This window comes from Mus musculus, chromosome 4 (assembly GCF_000001635.26).
Source record: "Mus musculus strain C57BL/6J chromosome 4, GRCm38.p6 C57BL/6J".
NCBI classification, from domain to species: domain Eukaryota; kingdom Metazoa; phylum Chordata; class Mammalia; order Rodentia; family Muridae; genus Mus; species Mus musculus.
Genome location: NC_000070.6, coordinates 108,918,788 through 108,943,734, shown reverse-complemented (window position 1 = coordinate 108,943,734; position 24,947 = coordinate 108,918,788). Strand labels below are relative to the sequence as shown.

The window sequence follows — 24,947 nt, the reverse complement described above, 5'->3', positions numbered from 1 at the left end:
TGCTCGCGCCTTTGAACTGGCTCCTGAGGAATTTTTGAAGTAGCAGATTCAGTCTTTCCATGGGCATATAATACTATTGATTATAGGTGCTAAAAACACCCAGGCCTTATGAAGACTCTGGTGTGAAATTAGTACTAAGGCAGATGGGTGCTATTGCACAGAGAAAACGGCGTCCACGGCACTGTGTGCAGCCTTGTAATGTGTAAGGCACAAGGGGAGCCCTGAGAAAGGGCTGCAGTGTTGTTGTTGCTGTTGTTATTGTTTTGTTTGTTTGATTGATTGTTTTTTCCCTTAGTCAAAGATGCCAATCAAGTTACATGGTTGGAGCATGGAGACTGCTCAGATCACTGCCCGGGAGGGAGCCCGACAGGTATTCAGTCTTGATTGACAGAGGCAGATACACACAAAGTCAGCACATGGTCGTAAGGAGCAATGGGCATTTTATTTTGCTTAAGCCCATGGGATCTGGTTGCCTCAGAAACTAATTCTGCTGCGCTCTGGATATCCATCACCGCAGATTAGTCCGAGTAGTTGAGCAATTTGTTACCATATCACAGACATACATCTTTTCTCAGGTGGACTTGGACCTGACAGCTTGGGCAGGATTCCAAGCGACGGGATCACACTTATTGGAAAAGAGCTGTGGTGCAGAATGTTGTAAAAGCACAGACCTAGGGATGCACTCCCTGCCTTTGGATCCCCACTCTACCATTTGCTAATTAGTTGACCTTATGCAAACCAGAGCCTTGATTCCTCATCTTCAACTGAGGTTGACTAAAGTGTTACGAAGATAAATGAGTTAATACATGGAAATTGCTGAACTATGTGTCTTGTAAGAGTAACATCTAACAAAAACCCTGATTAAATGGCAGACGTCCTAAATTCCACACCCAAAATCTCTCTTTTACAGTTTATCAAAGACTGCAACATGTCCACAGAGCTGACTCTATTTGGCCCTTTCATTTGATCACTGGGCCTGATACCAGCTGTGTGCCTTTCCAGGACAACGAGATGCCCTTGAGTCGCTATATTAGCATTTGTTCAGGACTATGTCCCCTTGTCTAATTCTGCCTGACTCCCCCTTTCCAGGTGGGCTGTGGAGGAGTGCCTGACAGGTTAGAAAAGGTGAGCAAGATGGGGGAAGACCCTCTGCAGAATGGCAAATGGATATGCAGTTAGGGCTGCCCCTGGGAAAGAGTAGGCCATGATTCTTGTGCTTAAATCAAAGAGATTCTGAGTAGGGACGGGAAGATGGCTGGCAGCAGAATTGGTGCAAATGGGGTGAGAAGGTGGGGGGTTTCCCCGAGTCCATTTTCAGTTTGAAGCAAAGACAGATCCTGGCTATGGACAGCTCTGGTGCCTGCCCCAAAGACATGCTAGCTTAAAAAAAAAAAAAAAAAAAAAAAGGACCGGCATCTGCAGCCCAGGCTGCCCTGGAACAGTTGATCCTTCTGCCTCAACCTTCAATATGCTGGAATTACAGTCCTGAGCCACCGCTCCCATCTCATAGAAGGTGTGCTTTAAAAGAAAGAGGGTTGTGGGGAGCTAGTGAAGTCCAGGGTGAATGTAAATTGTTGAACTAACACAACTATGTCAAAGACAATGCCTTGGGCCTGTGGAAATAACCAAGCCTTCCCCTGGTCCACTAAGGATGTTGACAAGAGTGTGCAGAAAATACCAACCACAGCTTCCTGCTCCTGGCCACTACAGCCTGAGCCTGCTTCCCTATAGAGCTCCCTTTACCTAGATCAGCTAACCTCTCTCCTCATTCGGGTATAATAAACCCACCTCCTTGTTCAGAGCTGCATTTCCAGGCTGCTAGTAATAGTCTCCATCAGAGCCCACAGCCTACCATATCCCAACTTTTTTGTACTTGTGTTTGTAGGTTCTTCATTGCATTTATAGGTTCTTCATTGCCAGTCACCGTGGGCAAGTCAGTCCCAAAGCCATGCAGGCCACGTGCCAGAACTAGAAAGTCTGGAACTGATTTGTCAAACTAGATAAACTGGGAAAGGAGGAGGAAGCTCATCAGCTTCAGAGTGCAGACTCTGAGGGCCTGAGAATCAGTGACAAAGTCTATGGTATCCCAACAGTCAAGAACCAACTGGAGAAACTGGGTGTGATGGTACACATCTGCATTCTAGCACTGGGGAAACTGAGGCAGGAGGATTAGGTTCAAGTTCAGCCTAAATTAAATAACACATTTGAGCCTAGCCTAAGGCTACATCGTGAGACAAAAGAGCAGGCTAGAAAGGTAAGAACCTGTGTCCATCTATGTTGCTTTTTCTCCTTCTGGTCATTGTGCTTTTAGATGGCTGGGGCCTTTGACATTTTGCAGAAGATAATCCTTCTCTTTTAAGTGTGTTTCTGACTCAGCCCCTGCTTCTTCTGCATCACTAGAATCTGAGCTCTCCAGGGATTAGCACTGTCCTGTCACCACAGCAACTGCCCGGGGCCCTGTGGGCATCCGTGGTAACAGGCTCAGGGCTCTACAAATCAAAGCTTTGCTTGCCCCACAGGGAGCCTGATAGGAAACAAGCAGGTTGTACTTTGAGACATTTTCTTTAATAGTATTAGCTGTGCAGGTGGGCCTCACTTTACACACTGGCCAGCCCCCCGAGGAGTGTGCGTAGGAGGAGGGGCTTGGTAAATGAAAGGAATTTTATTATATTTTAAGGGCAGAAAAGATTCTTTCCAAGTCTCTATCTTGAACCTTCTTCATAAGAGGGAGTTTTCTGTTGTAAAAGGAGTGTTCACCCACCCCGTAACCTGCAGTTAGTATCTGTAGCTGGGGCCATCTGCAGAGAACCGCAGGGGCTGGCAAAGAACTCATCTTGCTTGGGATTGGGGAATGGACAGTAATGGAGAGAAGCGGAGGAGAAACAGGGCACGACATGGGGAAACAGGAGGGTGGGCCTTGTCTAACAAGAGCAGTTCTGCTGCAGCAGAGGTGGGGTGTCTGAGAGCCGCGTCGTCTTGGAGGCGCCTAGCACGGAGGGGTCTGTGTCCATCGAGTCAGACATCTTATCGCAGATGGCATCCACCAGCCGCTCGAAGGCCTGCCTCACACTGATGTTCTCCTTGGCGCTGGCTTCAAAGAAGTCAAACCCTAGGGAGAAAAGAGATGATAAATACAGACTCCCCCATCTCTTCTGCTGGAACCATTCTGTGTCCCCAGTCGAGTTCTTGGGATCAATAAAGCCAGAGCTCAGACACGAAGCAGGGAGGTCTAATTCCATGCACAGAGCACTCTGCCTCAAAGAGACAGTACAGGTTAAGGGTTGCCTGCACAGGTTTTAAAACCAGGTAGATTTCGGCTCAATTCCTGGCAAATCATTTTATTCTGCTTACAAATTAACGTTCTAGTTTATAAGTAGGGATGCTCTAATCTACCTTATAGAATTACTTCAGTGTGAGCTAAAATGCCTGCGAGGTATACAGCCCGGTGCCTGTGGAGGAACTTGGGGGACCTCAGGTGCTGGCTGAAAGAGTGATGTGTATGTATGGAATCAGAGAGCTTCACATGCTCCAAGACAGTTAGTTAATCCACTAGCTCACTTTCTGTTCAGGTGGCTGGGGACAGAAGGCAGGGAAGGGGTGTCAGTCATATTATGCTCTTCAGGTCTCCAGTGCTGACACTGGCCCGGGGAAGTAGGCTGGTGTGCCCACGCTAATTAAGAGTGCCAGTGTGGAAGGCCAGGTTTTAGACTTTCTGTTGGTTTGTCCTCCTGGGGATAGGTAGGATCCAGGGGCCTTGTCCAGACCAGCAAGTACTCTGCCACCAACCCTGCCCTGTGCCTGTCCCTATGGGGAGGGGCCTTTACTTCTTTTCTCTCCTCCTCCCTCTAACTCCACCCTGCCCAGCTCTAGTCTGTGCTCTGGAGGGCTGTTCCCTCAAGAGTCACAGTAAATATGTGACACTTGATTTGCTCTTCCATTGGTGTGGCCTCACACTTTCTCTTTGGGCATCCTTCGTGTCTACTGATCATCTCTTATATGCCATACACTAAGCTAGAAACGTCACAAATATCACCCTGTTTAACCCACATAGCAGCCTGGTGGGTTAATATTAGCATTGCTGATCTGTAAACGGGAGAATGAATGTTCCAGGAGATTGTGGAGCTCATGCAAGACACATGGCTGTTAGTGGGAACTGAATTTGCTCTTGGGTTTGCCGGGCTCCGAGCTCTGCCCCTCCGAAGTCCATACCATCTTTGCCCTCCATCATCCAATCCCATCCCCACTGCCATTGTGCTTGTGGGTCTTTTCCTCTTCTTGGTTTTGTTTTGTTTTTCAGACAGAGTCTCAGTATATAGCTCAGGCTGGCCTGGAACTCACTATGTAGCTCAGGCTGGCCTGGAACTCACTATGTAGCTCAGGCTGGCCTGGAACTCACCATGTAGCTCAGGCTGGCCTGGAACTCACCATGTAGCTCAGGCTGGCCTGGAACTCACCATGTAGCTCAGGCTGGCCTGGAACTCACCATGTAGCTCAGGCTGGCCTGGAACTCATTATGTAGCTCAGGCTGGCCTGGAACTCACAATCCTCTTCCTCAGTCTTCCAAGCACTGCGATCACAGGCCGGTGTCACCATACAGAGCTTTCCCTTTCTTTCTTTACAAATCCTTTTGCTTTTATCTGCTGGCCGTGGGGTCTGAATCCGGGCGAGCCACCATACTCGGTCGGAATCACGTAACCTCTCTGATTCTCAGACTTCTTGTTTGGCAGGGATGTAGGGGGTAGGAGTGGGGCGAGAGGGGGTGGGGAGGGGGGAGAGACTAACAGTCTCCCAAAGAGAACAGTTGTGAGGATGGAGTGAGACCACAGGTATCTGCTGTAGGAAAACTGTCTGTTAAAACGACAGCTTCTTCCTGGTGCTCTTTCCCCTCCTTTATCATCTTCCACCAAAAAGAAAAAAGAAAAAAAGACAAAAAAGAAAAGGCTCTCACCTCCCTCCTCCTCCTTACTCTGCCAGCTCCAGAAAAGCTTGAACCCCAGGTACAAACCAGGCTCCTTTCCCCTGGCCTCACAGCTTGAAGGCTCAAACTCCTTCTGCCAACCCCCCTCCAGCTGAAAGCCTCTCCCGTGGCCTATTTCCTAACCCGAGAAAGACAAGCTAAAGAAGCTCTTGCTAATTGCAGACATGTGATGAAGAAAGAGGCAGCTGCCGGCTCATTATCCTCAGGCTTCAGGAGCCCAGCAGCTTCAGAGACCCTTCAGCATACTGTTCTTCCTTAATGAACATCACACAAACAAATCCCTTGGTCCTTTGACTAGCTTGCCCAGGAGAGGGGCTCCCAGGTAAAGCAGGAAATGGGCTTTCACCATCAGTGTGGATGAAGATGAAGACATGGGTCAAGGCCAGGCCACAAAGCCTTTCTGTGGAATTAACACTGACTGGGGATGTGCCACATTATTACAGGTGGGCAGTGGGAAGAGGCCTGGCAGCCAGCCTACGTTTCAGTGTATTTCCATCAGTGCGGGCAAGCAGCCTAACTGCTTCTATCATCTGCCTCACATGGGAGTGTGGACAAGCTCAAGACATGTGAAGTGACTGTAACGTGGATGCATGCACCGTAATTCACTTTTCCAGATGTCCCCACCCACTTTGGTCTCAGCCCTTCCACTGTCTTCCAACTTTTCGGGGAAGGAAACCCCTCTTTTTCTTCAGCCTTTGGGGTCAATCAACACAGCAGATTTTTATTGAGCACTGGCATTTTGCCAAGTCTTTTGCTAAGCGCCAGGGACCTGGGGAGAGCAAACCTAGTTCTAGAGGCTCAGCAGTAAGAGTTCCAGTTCTTAATAGTTTGTGAATAGAATCCTGGTAGGTCAAGGCACAGCTCATCACTTCTGCTTAAGGGTAGGGAAAGGCCGGGCGTGGTGGCGCACGCCTTTAATCCCAGCACTCGGGAGGCAGAGGCAGGCAGATTTCTGAGTTCGAGGCCAGCCTGGTCTACAAAGTGAGCTCCAGGACAGCCAGGGCTATACAGAGAAACCCTGTCTCGAAAAAAACAAAAACAAAAACAAAAAAAAGGGTAGGGAAACCAAGACTCAGAAGCAAGGGAGAAGCCAGGGGTCTATCTCATGCCTCCTGGATTTACCCTCACTTGGAACAGTGACAGACAAGCTATTACATTCTCAGTCAAACTTTGGACCTCTGAAACCAGGTCCGAAAGCATTGCAGAAGAGGGAAGACATGTGAGGGAAATATGGGGCAGCCTCCTGAAGTTAGCAGGAATGTAAGCCATTCATGTTGGAACTGAGCAAAATTCATCTAACTTTTCCCTTTGCCACAATGCCTGCTACCGTATGTGCTAGGAATCCATCTGACTGGAAGATCCTGAGAAGGGACCAGGCCATTTGTTGGAACTCTGGCCTGAGTGGAGATGAATGAGTGGGAATGAATGCTGGGTCAACGCTGGGTTGGTTGAATGAAGGAGGTAGGAAGGATCGTTGAAGGTGTGATGGGAGAAATGTAACCAGCATGGCTTGTGATACTTCTGGCTTAGCAAGCATTCAATGGCACAGGCAGACCCTGTGCTGTCGAGGAACACTGAGGTAAAGCACATATAGTCCTTACACTTGACAAGCTCCCAGTTGTTACCTCCTTCCAGCCTAGCAAGGCTGGCTGTGACCATCAGCCACCGCTTGAGCAGAGCCACCTGCTGTGCTGCTCCTTTGATGTGCCACTACCTGCCTGAGGCTCAACCTGCCAGAGCCAAACCGGTTCTCTACCAAGAATCTTCTGGAGTTAACACCTAACTTCGATCTTCGAGAGTTCCCACTAAAAGGCTGACCTATCTACTTCAAAGGAACTTTGCTTGGCCAGGGACAGGCCTCCCCTTTTCTTTATAAAGCGTGTTTGCTGACATTGAAATTGAAACTTGAGCAGAGTCTTGTCTTGGTTCCTTCCTTATCTCTCGCAGCCTAGCCCTTCTTCTCTTCCAGGTTTCCAAAATGCCTTTCCAGACTAGAACCCAGGCCTGTGATCTGCTGGCCGGACACAACATCCATGTAGAAGACAGACATAGTAGCACTGTAGTGGTAAGTGCTGGAAGAGTAAGAAGCCAAAGGATGCTGAGGACACAGAAGAAGTATCTATCCAAGGCTGTGGGCCAAGCTAAACCGTTTGGAGGCAGTGATGCTGATGTAGATGTCAGCTGGACAAAGACACAGGACCGTTAGTGTACACGTGTATGTCTGACACAGAAGGACAAATCCGTGCAAACATGGGAAAGAGGGCTGAGAACACCTTTCTGTATTTTAAAAGGAACTTGGCGGCTCGTTATGCATCATGGTGGGACATGAAGAATAAGAGGCCAGACCTGGTATGTCATGCCAAAGAGTGTCTTCGCTGTTATTTCAAAAGTACCCAAAGTCTGCGAATTCTACTTCAAGTTACCACCTCATGCGTCTAGTCGGCTCAGAACAACTTCCAGTGCACTTTCAATTACTGTCAGGCTCCTGGAAGGGTCTTGATTAGTAGGTCCAGGTGGTAACCTTTTCCTCTGTTTCATTAATCAAGTGTTTCAGGAGCTGAGAGTCTATGTGGCAAAGAAGATGACAACCAATTAAGCAGACTAGTCATCCCTGGTCCCTTCCTCCCTCTAATTGGCTTCAGAACAATGGAGTTTCTGCTGTCTTAGAGACCCACAGACTGAGCCCACACCTGGTTCTGGGCTTGACCTCAGATTCTATTTGGAAATTCGAAACCAGCTAAACTCATGTCTTATCACAGTCCTGCTCCTGAATATTTCTCTATTCCCATCATGTTAAACTCTCTTCTCTACCCCGTCTATACCTCTGCATCTCTGTCATTCACTAACCTTCAACTCTTGCTCCTTGAGTTTGCTGAGACTTCCTGTTTTCCTTCCTATCGTAGGCTTCCTCTCTTTCTCAGGTATTTTGACTTGACATAGGAACAATTTACCCAACACCGTGGCTTAGAAATGTAGCTTAGGCTACCCCCAACTTGCAGTCCTCTTGGTGCAACATCCCAAGTTCTGGGATTGCAAGCATTAGACACCAAAGTTAGGGGCATATTTTGTCTTTTTTTGTTGTTGTTTTGCTTTTGTGGTACTGAAAATTGAACTTGGGGCCTCACACTAGACAAGCACTGTATCACTGAGCTATATCCCTGGCCTGTTCATCTTCTCTCATTTTATTTCAGCTATGCTCTTATATGAAACTTGAACTATTTTGTCTTGGATTTGTGTCACTGGAATTAAAAGAGATCTGAGTACCAGATCTTCATATCAGCCTCACTGGCTTAAAACCTGAGACTGTTTTTTTGACCTTTCATCATTTTGCTAACACACCTGACTCAAACTACTTTTGAAGAAAATGATTTATGTGGTTCCTGATTCAGGAGATTCAAAGTTTGAAGAGCATAAAGTAGGCTCTGAAGAAATGGCTGCCCTTTAGTTTTAGCTGCATTATTTCATAGTCAGTAACAGTGGAAAGATCAGGAGCTCAAGGCCAGCCTTGGCTAGATAGCAAATAGCAAATCTGTGACCAGACTGGCTATCTAAAAAAATTAAAAAGTCCCCATTAGAGAACTTAAAGGTTAAAGGGTACCACTGTTTAAGAGTACAACCCAATAATTGCCCAACTTCTTCTCACTTGGTTGCCTCCTAACAGTTCTGCCATTTCCCAACACTACTGCCTACGGACAGGGCTTGCAGTCAAGGAGAACATTCAAAGCACACAGAAACCACAACAACCCCGTGCGGCATGGGTCCTTTCTGCTTCTTTAGCTTCCTCTTCTTCCTTTCACCATGATGCTGAGACATCAATGCTTTCCCATCCAGGCCTCTGCTCCTGCTGCGACTCTCATTCCCACTCCTGATCATCTTCATTATTCTTCTGTAGAATTTCTGATCCCAGACAGCCTTCCTCTCTCTCCCTTATCCTATTTCACTGCTCAGAACATACACCGTACCTCTCCCCTGCAACCCCATGATTCTTTCAGTAAGATTCCAACCAAGAAAGTGGGAATGATTCTTCACATTTAAATTTGAAGCAGTTGGGTGTGAAGATGGTGATAGAATTGAGGATAACAGAGGGAGGCAACGTAGAGCTCATCAGGAGATGAGAATAGTTATGGAATTACTAGAGGCAAAGGAATTGAGGCCATAGGGCCAGGAATCAGGGGCTGCAGACCCTGCTGATGTAGCTTGCCAAGAGGAAGGGTGAGATGCCTTCTGCACTACAGCTGGGTTCAACCAGATGCCACACTCAAACACATTAGTCCTTCCTCCAAGGAGAAGTTAAACTTGTCAAAGATGCTTAAGTTTTCTTCTTATGGTTTTGTTTCTCAGGTTATAAGCATCTAAAAAGCAGGAAGTCCATTCACTTCTGAGCCCAGGACCCATCAAGCACTCATGGGCGAGAGCATCAGAAGTCATGGGAGAGAATCACGGTCATCTCTACAAGGAATTTTCCACCTCCGCCCATGGCCAACTGGCTTGCAGAGCCTCCTTGGAGGAGGAATATACCTCCAGATTCTCCAACACTGGGCTTGATCATGTGAGTTGCTTTACTCGATGAAAATGGGTAGAAGCCATGTGATCCAACTCTCAACAGACAATATAAGAAGCTTTTTTTTTTTTACCCATCTTGGACTGGGTCCCAGAAGATTCCAGGAGGAACACAGTGACAACTAACAGCTGATTTGAAAAATCATTGAGAAATGGAGCTTTCTTATGAAAGCTGCCCCAAGTTGTACATTAATACAACATAATCTAAAGAAACCTCACGAATGCTCCAACCAATGGTGCAAATATGAAGAGAAATTATGGCAGGCCTTTGGGAAACACTGTGGTAGAGCCTGACAAGAGCATTACAAGTTTGGGTCTTTGCTAAGGGTCACACTGAACGAGCGCTACTCCAGGGCAGTCTTTAAGTGTCAGCACCATGGTTGAAGACATCAAGAACTACAAGATGGCCCACTTTGACCCCTGCTTCCCAAACTAGAACCAAACCAGGAACTGCAGGCAGAACTATCTGAACTTCTACCTTTGTGAGAAGGCAATGACTGCAAAGGGGGTGATGTCTCCGTGTGTGAGTGGTACTGGCGTGCGTACAAGTTCCTCTGCCCAGTGTCATAGGTCTCAGCTTGGGAGGACCACAGAGCAGAAGGCACACTCCCTGGGAAGATCTAACCTGGCTCTGCCCATTTCCTCTGTCCTTCTCCCCAGATAGTAAAGGATAGTACATGGGTGTACAACTGGATCCTTAATCATGGTATAACTACTAATAAAAAGTTACTGAAAAAGTTAAATAAAGAGCTTGAGTCCAAAGGTTAAACTTGAGTACTGAACCTGCCAACATTACTGATATGGCTTAAGAAGGTTTTATTGTCTTTGGCCAGGGGATGGAGCTCAGGTTGGTAATGGGCTTGTCTAGAATGCATGAGCTCCTGGTTCAGTCCCAGCACTGAATAAAACCAGGAAGTGTGGCACGTGGAAAGTGGAGGTAGGACCCCTGGCTCTAGAGCAAGCTCAAGACCTTCTTGGAATTTAGGAGACCCAGTCTTAAAACAAAAACAAACAAGCAAACTCCCACACAAAATTCTCCTTCTTTTGTAGGCATATTTCTCTTGTATCTGCCTCTAACAAACATCCTAAATCAGAAACAAGAAAGGGACCGAGAAGCCCTTTTCTGAGGGGCACATGGAGACAAACACCCTATAATGTTATACTTCCTGGGTAGAGGGAATATTTTCTGTACTCCCAAAGATCTGCTTTCTTTGGTGTTTCTAAAACCTCATCCCAGGAACTTGGAGAGTACAGAGGCCACACACAGCTTCAAATAGTAGTTGATGGCCATATCAGTAGTCTTGACTGAGTGGGCTAAGACAGGAAAAAAGAAGTCCCATAAGACAGAGAGCAGTGCTATTACTGGCTAGCAGACCATTGAGTTACACATCTGGGAAGTTGAGCTATGGCCCAGACCCAGGATGCCACTGCACCCTCAGGGTGACATATTCCCTGAGCCTTCTCTTATAGCCAGATGCTGTGTGGGCAATCAGATCAGAGAAACCCCAGATTAATAGCTCCCCAACTTCTACAAAAAAGACACTTCTCTCCCTTGGGTATGTTCCAAAGCTTAGCATTTAACCCATAAACTAGATGAGTTCTCTGAGAGAGAATATGGCTAGAGCAGAGGGCCCAGCTTTTCTGTATATTCTGCCCAGGTTTTTCATCAGGAATGTCAGCCACTGTACAGTGAGCCCCAAGGAATGGTTCACTCCTCAGGGACAGTAAAGCAGTGACCTGCTTGATAAGGACCAAGACTCCTCTCCTTAGATGTGTCCTCCTCCACAGTAAACTATTTGGACAACTAACAAATGATACCTGCCCCATTCTGAGCCATTTTGAAATTTCCATTTGGGAATAGCTGTAGAGAGACTGAGTTTAGGATTCCAGGAAATTCACAGGCTTTGCTTGTTTTGAGTTTCTTAGAAATTTTTCATTTGATTTAATAAGCTCAAAGGGCCTCAACCCTAGACTAAGAACTACAGGTAGCTAAGGGAAGGGGAAATAGTTTTCCCTAGAGACAAGCACACTAACCGGTTATCTAATATCAAGTGGGCATCCCTAAAAACATATATCTACAAGTAACATTTTATGGACTAAGCATGTTGTACTTATATATTTAGGAATATATTTACATATATACGTGCATTTTAAAGAGAGCAAGAGGGTACATGAGAAGAGCTAGGAGAAGGAAAGGAAAGGGGGAGATGTAATTATATTTTAGTTTCAAAAAACTTTTCTAAAATTTCTATTTTTAAAATAAAACTAGTTTGATTAGTTGTTATAATAAGATTATTAATCAAAATTATTCACAAATAATAGCTCTGTTGGGGCACAATTTATATATTGTACAATTCACCCACATATATGATTTTTATTTATTTGTATAATTAGTTGTTTGCTATCTCTGTCCTTGTTAGTTCCCTGACAGCAGAAATTACATATGCACTCATTAATTATATCCTTAGTGCCTGGGCAGAACATGGCTCAGAGTATATGCTTAATATATATTACTCTTTAAAAATATTTATGGTGTGTGTGTGTTAGAGGCTTCAACTCCAGTTGTCAGGGTTGATGGCAGGAGCCTTTACCTGTTGTACTGTCTCACTGGCTCTCAATACATATTTTTCAATGAATAAATGGAATACGTGAGTATTTACCCTATGCTAGATCTTTGGGATGAAACAAACCATACACATTTCCTGTTCTCAAGGACCAAGAAAAGAGACAGACATGCTCAGGGACACAACAGGGGCAAACTCAGAGGGTTGAATAGCATAGAGATGGGTTACCTTGCTCTGTTTAATTCACTAAGGCTATCTCCAATGCAGTCTACCTTGCTCTGTCTAATTCACTAAGGCCATCTTCATCACCTCCTTACCCTCTCCTATCTGTGTTCTGTAGTCTACCAGTCTCCTAAGGGCTGCAGCTTGGGATGACCAGAAGTTACTCAAGTGTGGGCTTCAACACATGCTTAGTGTTCTGCGAACAAAGTGGAGACACTTCTCGTTGATATAGGAACAACAAGACCCAAGATGAGCCAATGCTCCTATGGAGTACTTAGGGTTTCCCATTTCTAGTCCAGACTATCTTAGGCATGCACACATGCACACACACATATGTACATAGCACACACAGATGCACATATGCACACATGCATGTACAATACAAATACAACACACAATTCACATTGCATATCCTAGAGTTTGCCCAGCTATAAATCCCAACATCTGTGCCCTAAGATTGTCAGATCCTAACTTTAAACTCTATTACTCAACAACAAAGTCACTTAGAGTGAGAAATGTATAGGAAAACCACCCAAAGACTCATCTAGTCTCTACAGGAAGATTGCAGACTTTCTGCAAACATAGAAAGAACTATTCTCCATGGCAATATTACATCAAACGTGTGTGTGTGTGTGTGTGTGTGTGTGTGTGGACAGAGAGAGAGAGAGAGAGAGAATAAAAACTGACCTTTCCACTAAAGACAGGTAAGGGTTCTGCTACAGGGCACTGGGACACGCATGGTCATCTGGGCCTCAGTGGAACACAGGGGTCAAAATGCCACCTCGGAAAGAGTCCTAGCAGCTCTGAGCTGCAAACCAGCTGCACAGTTTTGCCTTTTCCTTTGCTGACTTTTGTCGTGAATTGTGTTTTTGTGAGAGGCATACATTTACATGAGAAAAATGGCACGGAAAGGCCTATTATGCTCAGCAGTTTCCGGAAGAATGTGTGCTATAAAAATGGCACGGAAAGGCCTATTATGCTCAGCAGTTTCCGGAAGAATGTGTGCTATTTTTCGGCCACAGTCTGCGCAGTCTGCTCTATAGTTGCCAGTGAAGAGCATAGCTTCCCTGGAGTAATAGGCTTGTCTTTTATGGTAAGGACATGTTGAACCACATAACAGGTTATGTTTTCCTCTTTGTAGTGGTTGCTAGGAAGCCCAGAGACAATATTTGGCCTACCTCTTGCTGATTCTGGTGCCCAGGAACTTGTGACATACAAATCTATCTGACTCTGGTTTTCTCTTACCTTCCTTCTACCCTTGCTAAAACTTTCTCATTTATTTATTTATTTTTTATTCCCACACTACAGTTATTTTTAATAAGCTATCTCAAGTCCTTTGTAGATGTATCTAGTTTAAAAACAGTGTTCACACATTTAAATTTTATTTATATATTCACCATAAGAAAAATATAAATGATGAATTCCCTAGAATAATGAGTACAATGTCCATATGTATATGAATTAAATATAAATCAATAACATAGCCACATGGGAACATTATTTATAATCACAATTTACCTTAATGTCACAAATAAAACCTCACTCTTAGGGAAAAGCCTGGCATTGGTGGTACACTCCTTTAATCCCAGCACTTGGGAGGCAGAGGCAGGCAGATTTCTGAGTTCGAGGCCAGCCTGGTCTATAGAGTGAGTTCCAGGTCAGCCAGAGCTACACAGAGAAACCCTGCCTTGAAAAGACAAAACAAAACAAACAAAACAAAACAAAACAAAACAAAACATAAAACAAAAAAAAGCTCACTCTTGTTCCCTATTTATTCCACTTCATGCATGCACACATACATGCACACATGCACAGACATGAACACACACAGACACAAGTATACACACATGCATGTACATGCATACATATGTGCCATATACATACCAAGCTGTTCTGCCAGGAGCCGGCCCTTCTCAGTTGGGACCACTCTTTCCTCTTCCATGTCACACTTATTTCCCACGAGAATGACCTGTGCGTTGTCCCAGGAGTAGGTCTTAATCTGAGTAGCCCTAAGAAGAGACAGGAACATAATGACCACCATCTTCCTCCACCTTTCCAACTCAGGTGGTAAAGGATGTTTTGGGATGCTATCCAGCAGGCATGACATGGCTACCACCATCCTAGAATCAGAGCCCTTCTGATTATCTAAAGCAGAAGGTACTCTACCCAATTCATTCTATGAAGCCACAATTACTCTGATACCTAAACCACAGAAAGACCCAACAAAGATAGAGAACTTCAGACCAATTTCCCTTATGAATATCGATGCAAAAATACTCAATAAAATTCTCGCTAACCGAATCCAAGAACACATCAAAACAATCATCCATCCTGACCAAGTAGGTTTCATCCCAGGGATGCAGGGATGGTTTAATATACGGAAATCCATCAACGTAATCCAGTATATAAACAAACTCAAAGACAAAAACCACATGATCATCTCGTTAGATGCGGAGAAAGCATTTGACAAAATCCAACACCCATTCATGATAAAAGTCTTGGAAAGATCAGGAATTCAAGGCCCATACCTAAATATGATAAAAGCAATCTACAGCAAACCAGTAGCCAAAAATCAAAGTAAATGGTGAGAAGCTGGAAGCAATCCCACTAAAATCAGGGACTAGACAAGGCTGCCCACTTTCTCCCTACCTTTTCAACATAGTACTTGAAGTATTAGCCAGAGCAATTCGACAACAAAAGGAGATCAAGGGGATACAAATTGGAAAGGAAGAAGTCAAAATATCACTTTTGCAGATGATATGATAGTATATATAAGTGACCCTAAAGATTCCACCAGAGAACTCCTAAACCTGATAAACAGCTTCGGTGAAGTGGCTGGATATAAAATTAACTCAAACAAGTCAATGGCCTTTCTCTACACAAAGAATAAACAGGCTGAGAAAGAAATTAGGGAAACAACACCCTTCTCAATAGTCACAAATAATATAAATTACCTTGGCATGACTCTAACTAAGGAAGTGAAAGAGCTGTATGAAAAGAACTTCAAGTCTCTGAAGAAAGAAGTTAAAGAAGATCTCAGAAGATGGAAAGATCTCCCATGCTCATGGATTGGCTGGTTCAATATAGTAAAAATGGCTATCTTGCCAAAAGCAATCTACAGATTCAATGCAATCCCTATCAAAATTCCAACTCAATTCTTCAACGAATTAGAAAGAGCACTGCTTGTTCTTAAGAGAAGACCCAGGTTTGGTTCTCAGGGCTTACAGGGCGTTCATAACTCCAGTTCCAAGGAATCTGACGCCCTCTTCTGGCCTCCACAGGCATTGCAGGCATGTGGTACATAAACATACACGCAGCTAAAATACTGAACACATCAACTACAAATACATAATTTGGGCGTGGTGGCGCATGCCTTTAATCACAGCACTCGTAAGGCAGAGGCAGGCGGATTTCTGAATTCGAGGCCAGCCTGGTCTACAGAGTGAGCTTCAGGATAGCCAGGGCTACACAGAGAAACCCTGTCTCGAAAAACCAAAAAAAAAAAAAAAAAACAACAACAACAACATACAAATACATAATTTTTTAAAAGAGCAATAAAAAAAGATGCGGAAGTGTTTCACTATGTAGGCCCATCTAGCCTGGAACTTACTGTGTAGACCAGACTAGCCTCAGACTTGTGGAGATCCCCCTGCCTCTGAGTTTCAAGGCTTTTGCTGCCTCCACATGCCCAGAGCACAGCGTGTGTGCTGTACTGAATGAAACGCTGTGATGCACTGTTGGAAACATCTTGGATTCATGCTATGTTTGGCTTTGAATTAAATTTCAGGTACTGTGTGTTCCGAGGCCTTTGCTATCTGCCGTTTTCTCGAGATCCCTGTGCTCAGTCATGTGAGCCCATGTAGGATTGCAACTCCCTGTGTAAGAAGCTTTGCCCTTGGAGGAGTGGAAGGAGGGTCATCAGACCTGACCTTATAGCCCCTCCCTCCCACCTGCTCCTCAGTGCTCTGTCTGTCTGTCTGTCTGTCTGTCTTTAGGAGGTGCTATAAGATTTGATTTTTTTTTTTTTTGAGACTTTTGACTTTGAGATAGAGTCTCGCTGTACCCAGGCTAGCCTGGAGCTCACTCAGTATGGAGGACATGTTGGCCTCAAACTCAGAGATCTTCCTGTTTCAGCTTTCCCAGTGCTAGGGTTCGGGTACGGGCTCTTCACTCAATGATGAGATGTTTGTTGGTTGAGACAGGATCCCACTGTGTAGACAAGTCTGGCCCCCAACTCATGGAGATGCTGCATTCATCTCTCAAATGTTGGGGTTTGAGGTGGGAGCTACCACTACCCGGCTCCATCCTGAGACCTTAAAAAATACTTTTCAAATATTTTTTTTGCCTTTTTTTTTTTTAAGTAGACAGGTATTACTTCTATAATTAGAAAGTGTTTAGAAGAATAAACTAGGGACTCTGCACAATAGACATTTGGGGGGAAGGGAATGGGAAATGGGCTTGATTCTCTTACTCTCCCACTAGGCAAGCTGATCCCCTTTTGGTCCCCTGCAACTTCACCATGGTATCTCTTCTACTGGGCTAAATTCTTTCCTTGGCGACAGGGACAGGCCTCTTCATCTTTGGGATGCCAGCCTCCAGTGGGGAACATATAGCAGAGGGTGGCAGTGAATGTCTGGTGAACCACTGGTCTAGGAATGGCTAATCCTGAGGCATAGACTGACTCTAGTCCAACCTGACATTGACACTTAGTCCAGCTGGACCCCGGTGACAACACGGACCTAGTTCCGATTCTGTTACTCAAGCCAACCCCACCACTGACTTCCTTGAAAGCCCTTTGTCCCCTTAAGAGACAGAATTGTTCAGCCAGCAATTGCTGCGGGGCCCACAAAGAGCCAGGCTCCACTCTGGGTACTGGGGCTTGGGTGGCTGAGACCAAGTTGCTTAGAGGGCAAACTCAAAGGTACCTGGGGAGAAACGGACACCCAGTCTTCAGACTCAAGGCAATACCTGAAGCCAGTCCCTGCTCTGTCTTTTGCTCCCCCTTTTCCTTCCCCCACTCCTCTCACCCCAGCCTCTCTCACCTCCCAGATTAGCAACGAGCTCAGGTTATTCTTAGAAACCCATCACCAGGTGTTAAATTCACCATGTTCCCAAGGCAGAATGAGCAGAGACGGATGGTGACAAGGAGAGGGGTCATGGCCGACCAGGAAGGAGCAGTGTGATCATAGAGATGGTCACTCCACAGGAGGTGTGGCGAGACACAGAGAAGGTGGACGAAGACCGAAGACCGGCAGAAGGGAAATTATAACTTAACTGGAAAGACTAAAGAGAGAGAGGAAACAGTGGGAGGAGAGAACAGGGAGGAATGTAGAGGGAAGTCGTCAATGCAGCAATGCACAGTGAGAGCCTGTCTCAAAGCCCACTAACACTGTCAAACAAGGTAGGACCCAGTGGGGAGTAATCAGGTCCTGGAGGGTGCCACCTTTTGAAGGACTGGGTGTAATTCTTGAGCAACCCTAATTAGTTCTTGTGAGAATTATAAAAGAATAAGCCTAACCCCCCTCCCTGCCACCATAGCTTCCTGTATTCCTCTTGATCTTTCTTCTCGCTCGTACTTTCAGGATGATGGTGATATGGCCAGGAGGTCCTTGCCAGACTCAGTGCCATGTTGTTTCACCAGCAAAACTGTGAGCTAAGCAAATATCTTTGCATTATAAAGCCTCTCCCCACCCCAGTATTTTGTTATAGTAACAGGGAACAGACTAATAGAGTAGTTGTGGGCAAGAAGAAGGCAAGGTCGGTGCTGGTCAGCGCTGTTGCTGGCTACCAGGCTCACTCAGCTCCTCTGTTGCTAACGTACAGTAATGGCACAGGCACCCCACCTTAACTGGGGACACTGGGCCTCGGTGCCTCCGTCTCCTGTCTTGCTTTTCCCTGTGAGTGATAGATACCCCAAGAAGGAAGACTCAGCGGCTCTGAGGTTGTCTCCCTGGAGGGCTGTGATGATTTCCGTTGCAAACAGAACGCTTTTTGAACATGGATGGATATACTCAAGCCCAGCTCAGGCATAGAGAGATGATATATGTGGTCTCCTTCTCCATGGTATGAGACCAAAGGATTCTCCAAAGGAATCCTCCTGAAACAAAACTTGGGAACTAGTTCATTTCCAACTCTAAACTCATCACCTATAGGGTAAAATTCCAGCGTTCTAATCCACAAACCCACAAAACGTCCCATGGCCTACATTCTCTTCTCCTCTCACCTGCCTTCTCTCCTTTGCATGCATATTTTTCTTTCTTTCCTTCTTTCCTTCTTTCCTTCTTTCCTTCTTTCTTTCTTTCTTTCTTTCTTTCTTTCTTTCTTTCTTTCTTTCTTTCTCCCTCCCTTCCTTCCTTCCTTCCTTCCTTCCTTCCTTCCTTCCTTCCTTCCTTCCTTTCTTTCTTTCTTTCTTTCTTTCTTTCTTTCTTTCTTTCTTTCTTTCTTTCTTTCTTTCTGGAATCCTTAGCCATCACCCCTCAGGTTAACTCCTGTTTATTTCTCAGACTTACCATACATGTCCTCAGCTCCACGATGCCTTACTTCTCTGACTCCTGCAGCTGGACCAGTGAGAGCCCCCCTTCTGGTTTCCCATGGCCCGTGTGCCTCTCTTCATAGCACAGTACTGCTGCTGGCTAGTTTTCATCAACTTAACACAAACTAGAGCCATCTGGGAAGAGGGAGCCTCAGTCGAGAAACTGCCTCCATCAGAATGGCTGGGAAGCAACTCTGGGGGGTGGGGGATTTCTTGATTAATGGTTGATGTGGGAGGGCTCAGCCCACTGTGGGTAGTGCTACCCGCAGGTAGTCCTGGGTTGTGTAAGGAAGCTATCTTGCTCAGCTGTAGGGGACAAGCCAGGAAGCAGCATTCCCCTGTAGTCTCCACTTCAATTCCTACCTCCAGGTGCCTGCCTGCCTCAGGTTTCTGCGCCAGCTTTCCTCAGTGATATATTGAGACCTGGGAGTTGTAAGAGGAAATAAACCCTCGCCACCCCCACTGACTTCTGGTCTGAAACAACAAAGAGCAAAGCTAGGCATTTTTTGTGATCTGCCTCCTGGTTTGATTTCTCCTGTCACCCAAGAACATCTTTTGTTTTCTTTTCTTTTGTTTTTTGTTTTTTTTTTTCAAGACAGGGTTTCTCTGTGTAGCGCTGGCTGTCCTGGAACTCACTCTGTAGATCAGGCTGGCCTCAAACTCAGAAATTTGCCTGCCTCTGCCTCCTAAGTGCTGGGATTAAAGGCGTGCACTACCAATGCCAGGCTCACCCAAGAACATCTTAAAACCAGGAGCCACGGCAGATTTACTTGGGTTTCTTTAACACATAGTGCAGGCTTAGTACATGCTAGGTTTTTGTGAACAGTTTGGCAAGAGAATGAATTTGGTATTACCAGTCCTGGACAGCATTGAAGGACTCCTCGTTGGTGATGTCATACATGAGAATGAAGCCCATGGCCCCACGGTAGTAGGCTGTGGTGATGGTCCGGTACCGCTCTTGCCCAGCTGTGTCCTGAGTGAGAAAAGGAAAGAATCAGACTCCTAGTAAGTCTGTTGGCATCCTCAAAAGTCCCCAAGGCAATTAACTGGCAATCCAAGGCATATTTAAGGAGCGCTAGTTATGTTGATTGCATTGTGGAGTCTAAGGAGAACATGATATTACCTCACTGAAATTACTAAGAAAATAATTATCATCCCAATGGAAAAATGGACAAGAGGCATGAATAACTTACAGAAGAAATGTAAGTGGGTCATCATTATATTAAAATAACCCATATTCTCGCTTTAATTAACATATGGTGGCTACACATAATAATCGGTTTCAGCACGGCATTTCCATATATACATGTATTTATTGTTGTATGCATCCCATTACCCTTTCCTGTCCTCTTCTCCTGGTCTTCCTGCTTCCCTTTCTCTTCCACATTTATTTGTTTGTCTGTCTGTCTGTTTATTTATGTTGAGCAATGAGTTCCATCAGGGTTGTTTATAGAGTCCTGGAAGAGTAATTGTTTATAGAAGTATGGGCTCTTTATATCAATGGCTGTGGCTATATCTGTAAAGCAAATGGCTCTCCCTTCCCCAGGAACCATTAAGTTCTTATGGATGCTCAGGGAGGAGTAGGGCCTCATGACCTTTCCCCCTATACACACACACACACACACGCACGCACACACACAGAGAGAGAGAGAGAGAGAGAGAGAGAGAGAGAGAGAGAGAGAGAGAGAGAGAATGATCTCTCCATAGGTCCTGGTCAGGGAAAGCTTAAGGGCTCTTCTTCCTCGTTTGAGAAGATGTTGACAGACCCAATCGTTCACAAATCTTCCTCAGTTAATCTCAGCTCATGTGAGATCAGAAGTGCAGCAGCAGGGCTGATGACATGGCTCAGTAGCTAGGGCCACCCATCACTGATGCTGATGACCTGAGCTCAGTTATCTGGACCCACATGGTAGGAAGAAAGGACGCATGCAAGTTGATCCCTGACCTCCACACATGTGCCAAGCGTGAGTGAGAGAGAAGAGAGCATACTCGTGCTCACACATTAATGAATTCATTATTAAATTAGAGTTAATTAATTAAAAACAGTGTCATATTCTAAAGACAGCATTCTGCCTCAGTCTGCCCCTTCCTCGATACACAGGTCCCGTCCAACAGTTCCTGAATCTCAGCCCGTTTGCCAGTTACAAGTCTTTGCAGTTCCCACTACTCATTGCAAAATAAAGCTTCTCTGGCCAAAGCTAATGGTGGCAGTAATCTATGGGTATGAACATAAATACTTGGGCAGCAATATGGTAGGCACATCTTGTCCATTTGCAAAATAGCACTAGGGCCTAGGACATCACTGGCTACAGGCTTTTAACCAGGCTTGCAGAATCAAATATGGACTCCCTCCTGCGAAATGAGGCTCTGATCTGACCAAAGAGGTTGCCCCTGGTGACTGGCTTGCTACCATTGCACCAGGGGAAACTTCTTTAGGAAAGCTGGTGGGTGGTGCTGAGCACAGATCCGCACTTGATGGTAATTCTCACCCAGAAGCCTGGCACTCTGACATGAGAGCCAGCTGTCAGGAAAGAAACTTCCCTCTTGGTTCCAACTTGATCTTTAAGTCTTGTGAGCGAGGCATAAAGTGAGCAAAAGGGTCTAATTCTGATGAGTGACCAATGGCAAATGCCTGTATTGTTTGAACTTTTTTTTTTTTTTTTTTTTTTGGTTTTTCGAGACAGGGTTTCTCTGCATAGCCCTGGCTGTCCTGGAACTCACTCTGTAGACCAGGCTGGCCTCGAACTCAGAAATCCACCTGCCTCTGCCTCCCGAGTGCTGGGATTAAAGGCGTGCGCCACCACCTCCCGGCTTGTTTTGGAGAAATAAAGGTCTTCCTGACTAACTACTCACAGGGAAAGGATTCTCTGGCCCTGCTACAGGATTTTCATTTAATAAACTTGTAGTTTCTGGGAACAGCTTTATTCATTATGTAGCATACTTATGTTTAAACTCTTTAAATTTTTTAATTTAATTTTTATAGACTTTTAATTTTGTTTTAAATGTTTATGGATGTGGGTGTTTTGCCTGCATGTATATCTATGCACCCTGTGTATGCCTGGTGCCTGTGTATGCCAGAAAAGGGTGCCTGAGGCTAGAAGAAAGTGCTGCATCCTCTGGGACTGGAGTTACAGTTGTTAGCTTTGCCATGTAAGTGCTGAGAATCAGACCCAGGTCCTCTGGAAGAGCATCCAGTGCCCTTAACTGCTGAGCCACCCCTCTAGCCCCTTGATTAAATTATTTATTAGCTTCTCTGTTATCAGTTTTCCTTCTGGCATTCTCACCCATTCTTAGTTTAGGTTGATCCTCTCCTCTTCTGCATCTCTTTGTCACTCTCTCTGCACTTACCACCGAGATCTGCCCAGAGCTCCCACTTCTACCATTGTTTCACACATGTTCTACCCTCACCCCAGGAACCTCTTTTTCCCCTTCTCACACGCCTATGTGTAGTTTCTAGGCCTTATTATACATCCCCACTTAAATTTACATACATAACAATTAGCAGGTAGGATCCATATATAAGAGAATACATGCATTATTTTTTTCTGGCCTTGAATTACCTTTCTTAATATAATATTTTCCAGTTTTATTCATTTACTACAAATTTCATAGTTTCACTTTTCTTTATAACCAAAACAATTTCTTTCTTCTTATTTTCAGTAATAATTTCCAGGTCAGGTGAGATGACTTAGCAGGTAAAGGTGCCTATTGCCAAGTCTGACAACCAGAGTTAGATCCCAAGAACCCACATGTCAGAAGAAAAGAACCAAGACATTGTCCTTGGCCTGTACACTCCCCCTGTGGTGTGCATATGTGTACACAGCTCACAAGGAATGTAATATAATAATAATGTAATATAACAACAAATAACAATACAATTTTAAATACAATGTAAAGAGAGAATCTCTTGTGCAATATCTGGAAGTATCACCTGTCAATAAAATGCTGTTGGCCTATTAGCTTAAGCAGGAAATAGAAGGTGGAACACCTGAGAAAGAGTCAGGCTCTGGAAGAAGATTTAGCCCCAGACACAGAGGAAGATGGTCACATGAAGCCAAGGACCAGGTAACAAGCCGCATAGTAGAACTTAGAATAGAGTAATGGAATTATTGAGATATGAACTAGTTTGGGAATAGAGCTCTATCTTTTGGCCTAGGCATTTACTCATATATGAGAAGTCTCTGAGGGACTGGAGAGATGGATCAGCAGTTAAAAGGCATTGATTGCTCTTCCAGAGGTCCTGAGTTCAAATCCCAGCACTCACATGGTGCCTCTGTAATGAGATATGATAACTATCTGTAATGGGATATGATAACTATCTGTAATGGGATATGATTCCCTCTTCTGTGTCTGATGTGTGTAAAGACAGAGCATATATATATGTGTGTGTGTGTGTGTGTATACATATACATATATGTGTGTGTGTGTGTGAAGTTTCAGAGTCATTGTTTCTGGAAACAAAGTGGTCAAGAGGAAAAGCCGTAGTTACAAAATACAGCAAAGGTAAGTGACTTTCCCAAAGTGATAACAGTGGTGACAAAGAATAGCCTTGAGTCCAGGACTTCTAAGTCCAGGGCACATGCCACAACACCTCTGTCAATGAAAGACTGCTTTATCTACAAGCACTTACAAGTACCGTCTATGACAATGATGAACATGAACAATAAGGGTGGTCTGAGTTCTAAGGTGACACTACCACACCAAGTAACTAGACACTTAAGGCCTTGTGGAATACATGTTGGTCTTCTAGATTGACAGGTGAGAAAACGATGGTTTGGAGAGATTGTCTAATAAGCGTTAGAACTGGGATCCAAGTCAAGTCTATGTGACCTTACACCAATATAATATATATTCACATAGCCACAAACCATACTGTGTGCAATGTAAAAAAAAAAAAAAAAAGGGGGAGTAAACACCATCCCTGCTTCCAGGAAGCTTCCATAGAGCTTCCTAGAGAGGCTAAGACTTATCACTGAACTAGTAATTAACAATAGGAGACCAGATCCACAGAAGCGGCACAGAGGAAAGGTAACCTGAGTTCAGCTGAGGGAGAAACAGCGTTGGGGAAGTTACAGGGGCTGTCAGAAAGCAGAGATGATTTTATCTGGGTAGGCTGGGCTCTTCAGTAACAAGGGATCCCTAAACCTTAGCAGCTCGAACACAGTGTTGCTGGGTTTTCCCACCGTCAGCATGTACCCATCATGGCTGGTGCTCTGCTTTGTGTCTTCCTTTGTCTGGAATAAAGACCGACAGAGCAGATAGGAAGATAGAGCAGAATCATAGCCCATTGCGGGGGGTGGGGGGGGGGCGGGTGGAGAGAGGGTTCTTTGCGTTTCTGTTTTCCCCGTTTCACTAGGTGAAGCAGATCAGCTATCCGGACACAACTTTCAAAGGGGAAAGAAAGATAATCCTACCAGATACTCAGAAGAACAAGAACTGTATAGTAAACAGAATGAGATTCCCATAGGTGGTGTATGCAGTAAGCCCAGGTGCTGCACCTAAAGAGGAGCGTGGGGAGAGCACTGGGGCCTTCTCTAAGGAGGCTTTCCCAGCTGGGAAGTGGGAAGTGAAGGAGTCGTGAGCAACAGAGGGTTTTTAATCTTTATTCTATCTGTCTGTCTGTCTGTCTACCATCTATCTTCCTACCTACTGTATGTGATGGGGAGGGGCACTTGCATGGGTTCAGAGGACAATTTTGTTTGAGTTGGTTGTCTCCTTCCAACTGCAGGTTCTGGAGATGGAACTGGGGTGGTCAGGCCTGCATAACAAGAGCTTTAACCCACAGAGTCATCTTCTCAGCTGTGGAAGAGTTTTTGCCCCTGAGTACTCAGGGATTTAAAGAATGGTGGGAATGGAAAATCAGTAGGTAATAAAGCTCGAAAGAGCTCTGTATGTTGTATCATGGGGTTGAGGCTTTATCTTGTGGAACAGTGTTTTGAGGCAGGAGACATAATTAGATCAATGGTGTGGCACAAGGACTAGCTAGAAGATTTTTGTAGTGGCTCAGATAAGTTCTGATAAAGCTATTTTAAAATGAAGTGACTGGTGGATTTCTGAGTTTGAGGCCAAGAGACACCCTGTCTCAAAAAAA

General features: G+C 45.1%; 1 protein-coding gene and 1 long non-coding RNA gene across 2 annotated transcripts in view; one reads left to right on the top strand and one right to left on the bottom strand.

Moving 5' to 3' along the window:
• Positions 1-892, top strand: part of 8030443G20Rik (RIKEN cDNA 8030443G20 gene) — a 29,235-nt gene extending 28,343 nt beyond the window's left edge. The window contains exons 5-6 of the long non-coding RNA NR_040664.1: positions 296-370; positions 576-892. This is a non-coding gene — a long non-coding RNA (RIKEN cDNA 8030443G20 gene). The remainder of the gene's footprint in view (positions 1-295; positions 371-575) is intronic.
• Rab3b (RAB3B, member RAS oncogene family) overlaps positions 411-24,947 on the bottom strand; it is a 64,255-nt gene continuing 39,718 nt past the window's right edge. The window contains exons 3-5 of the mRNA NM_023537.5: positions 19,711-19,829; positions 14,209-14,333; positions 411-3,109 (exon numbers count right to left, since the gene is read on the bottom strand). Of these exons, the coding sequence (NP_076026.1) occupies positions 2,922-3,109; positions 14,209-14,333; positions 19,711-19,829 (432 nt within the window). The 3' untranslated portion in view covers positions 411-2,921. The remainder of the gene's footprint in view (positions 3,110-14,208; positions 14,334-19,710; positions 19,830-24,947) is intronic.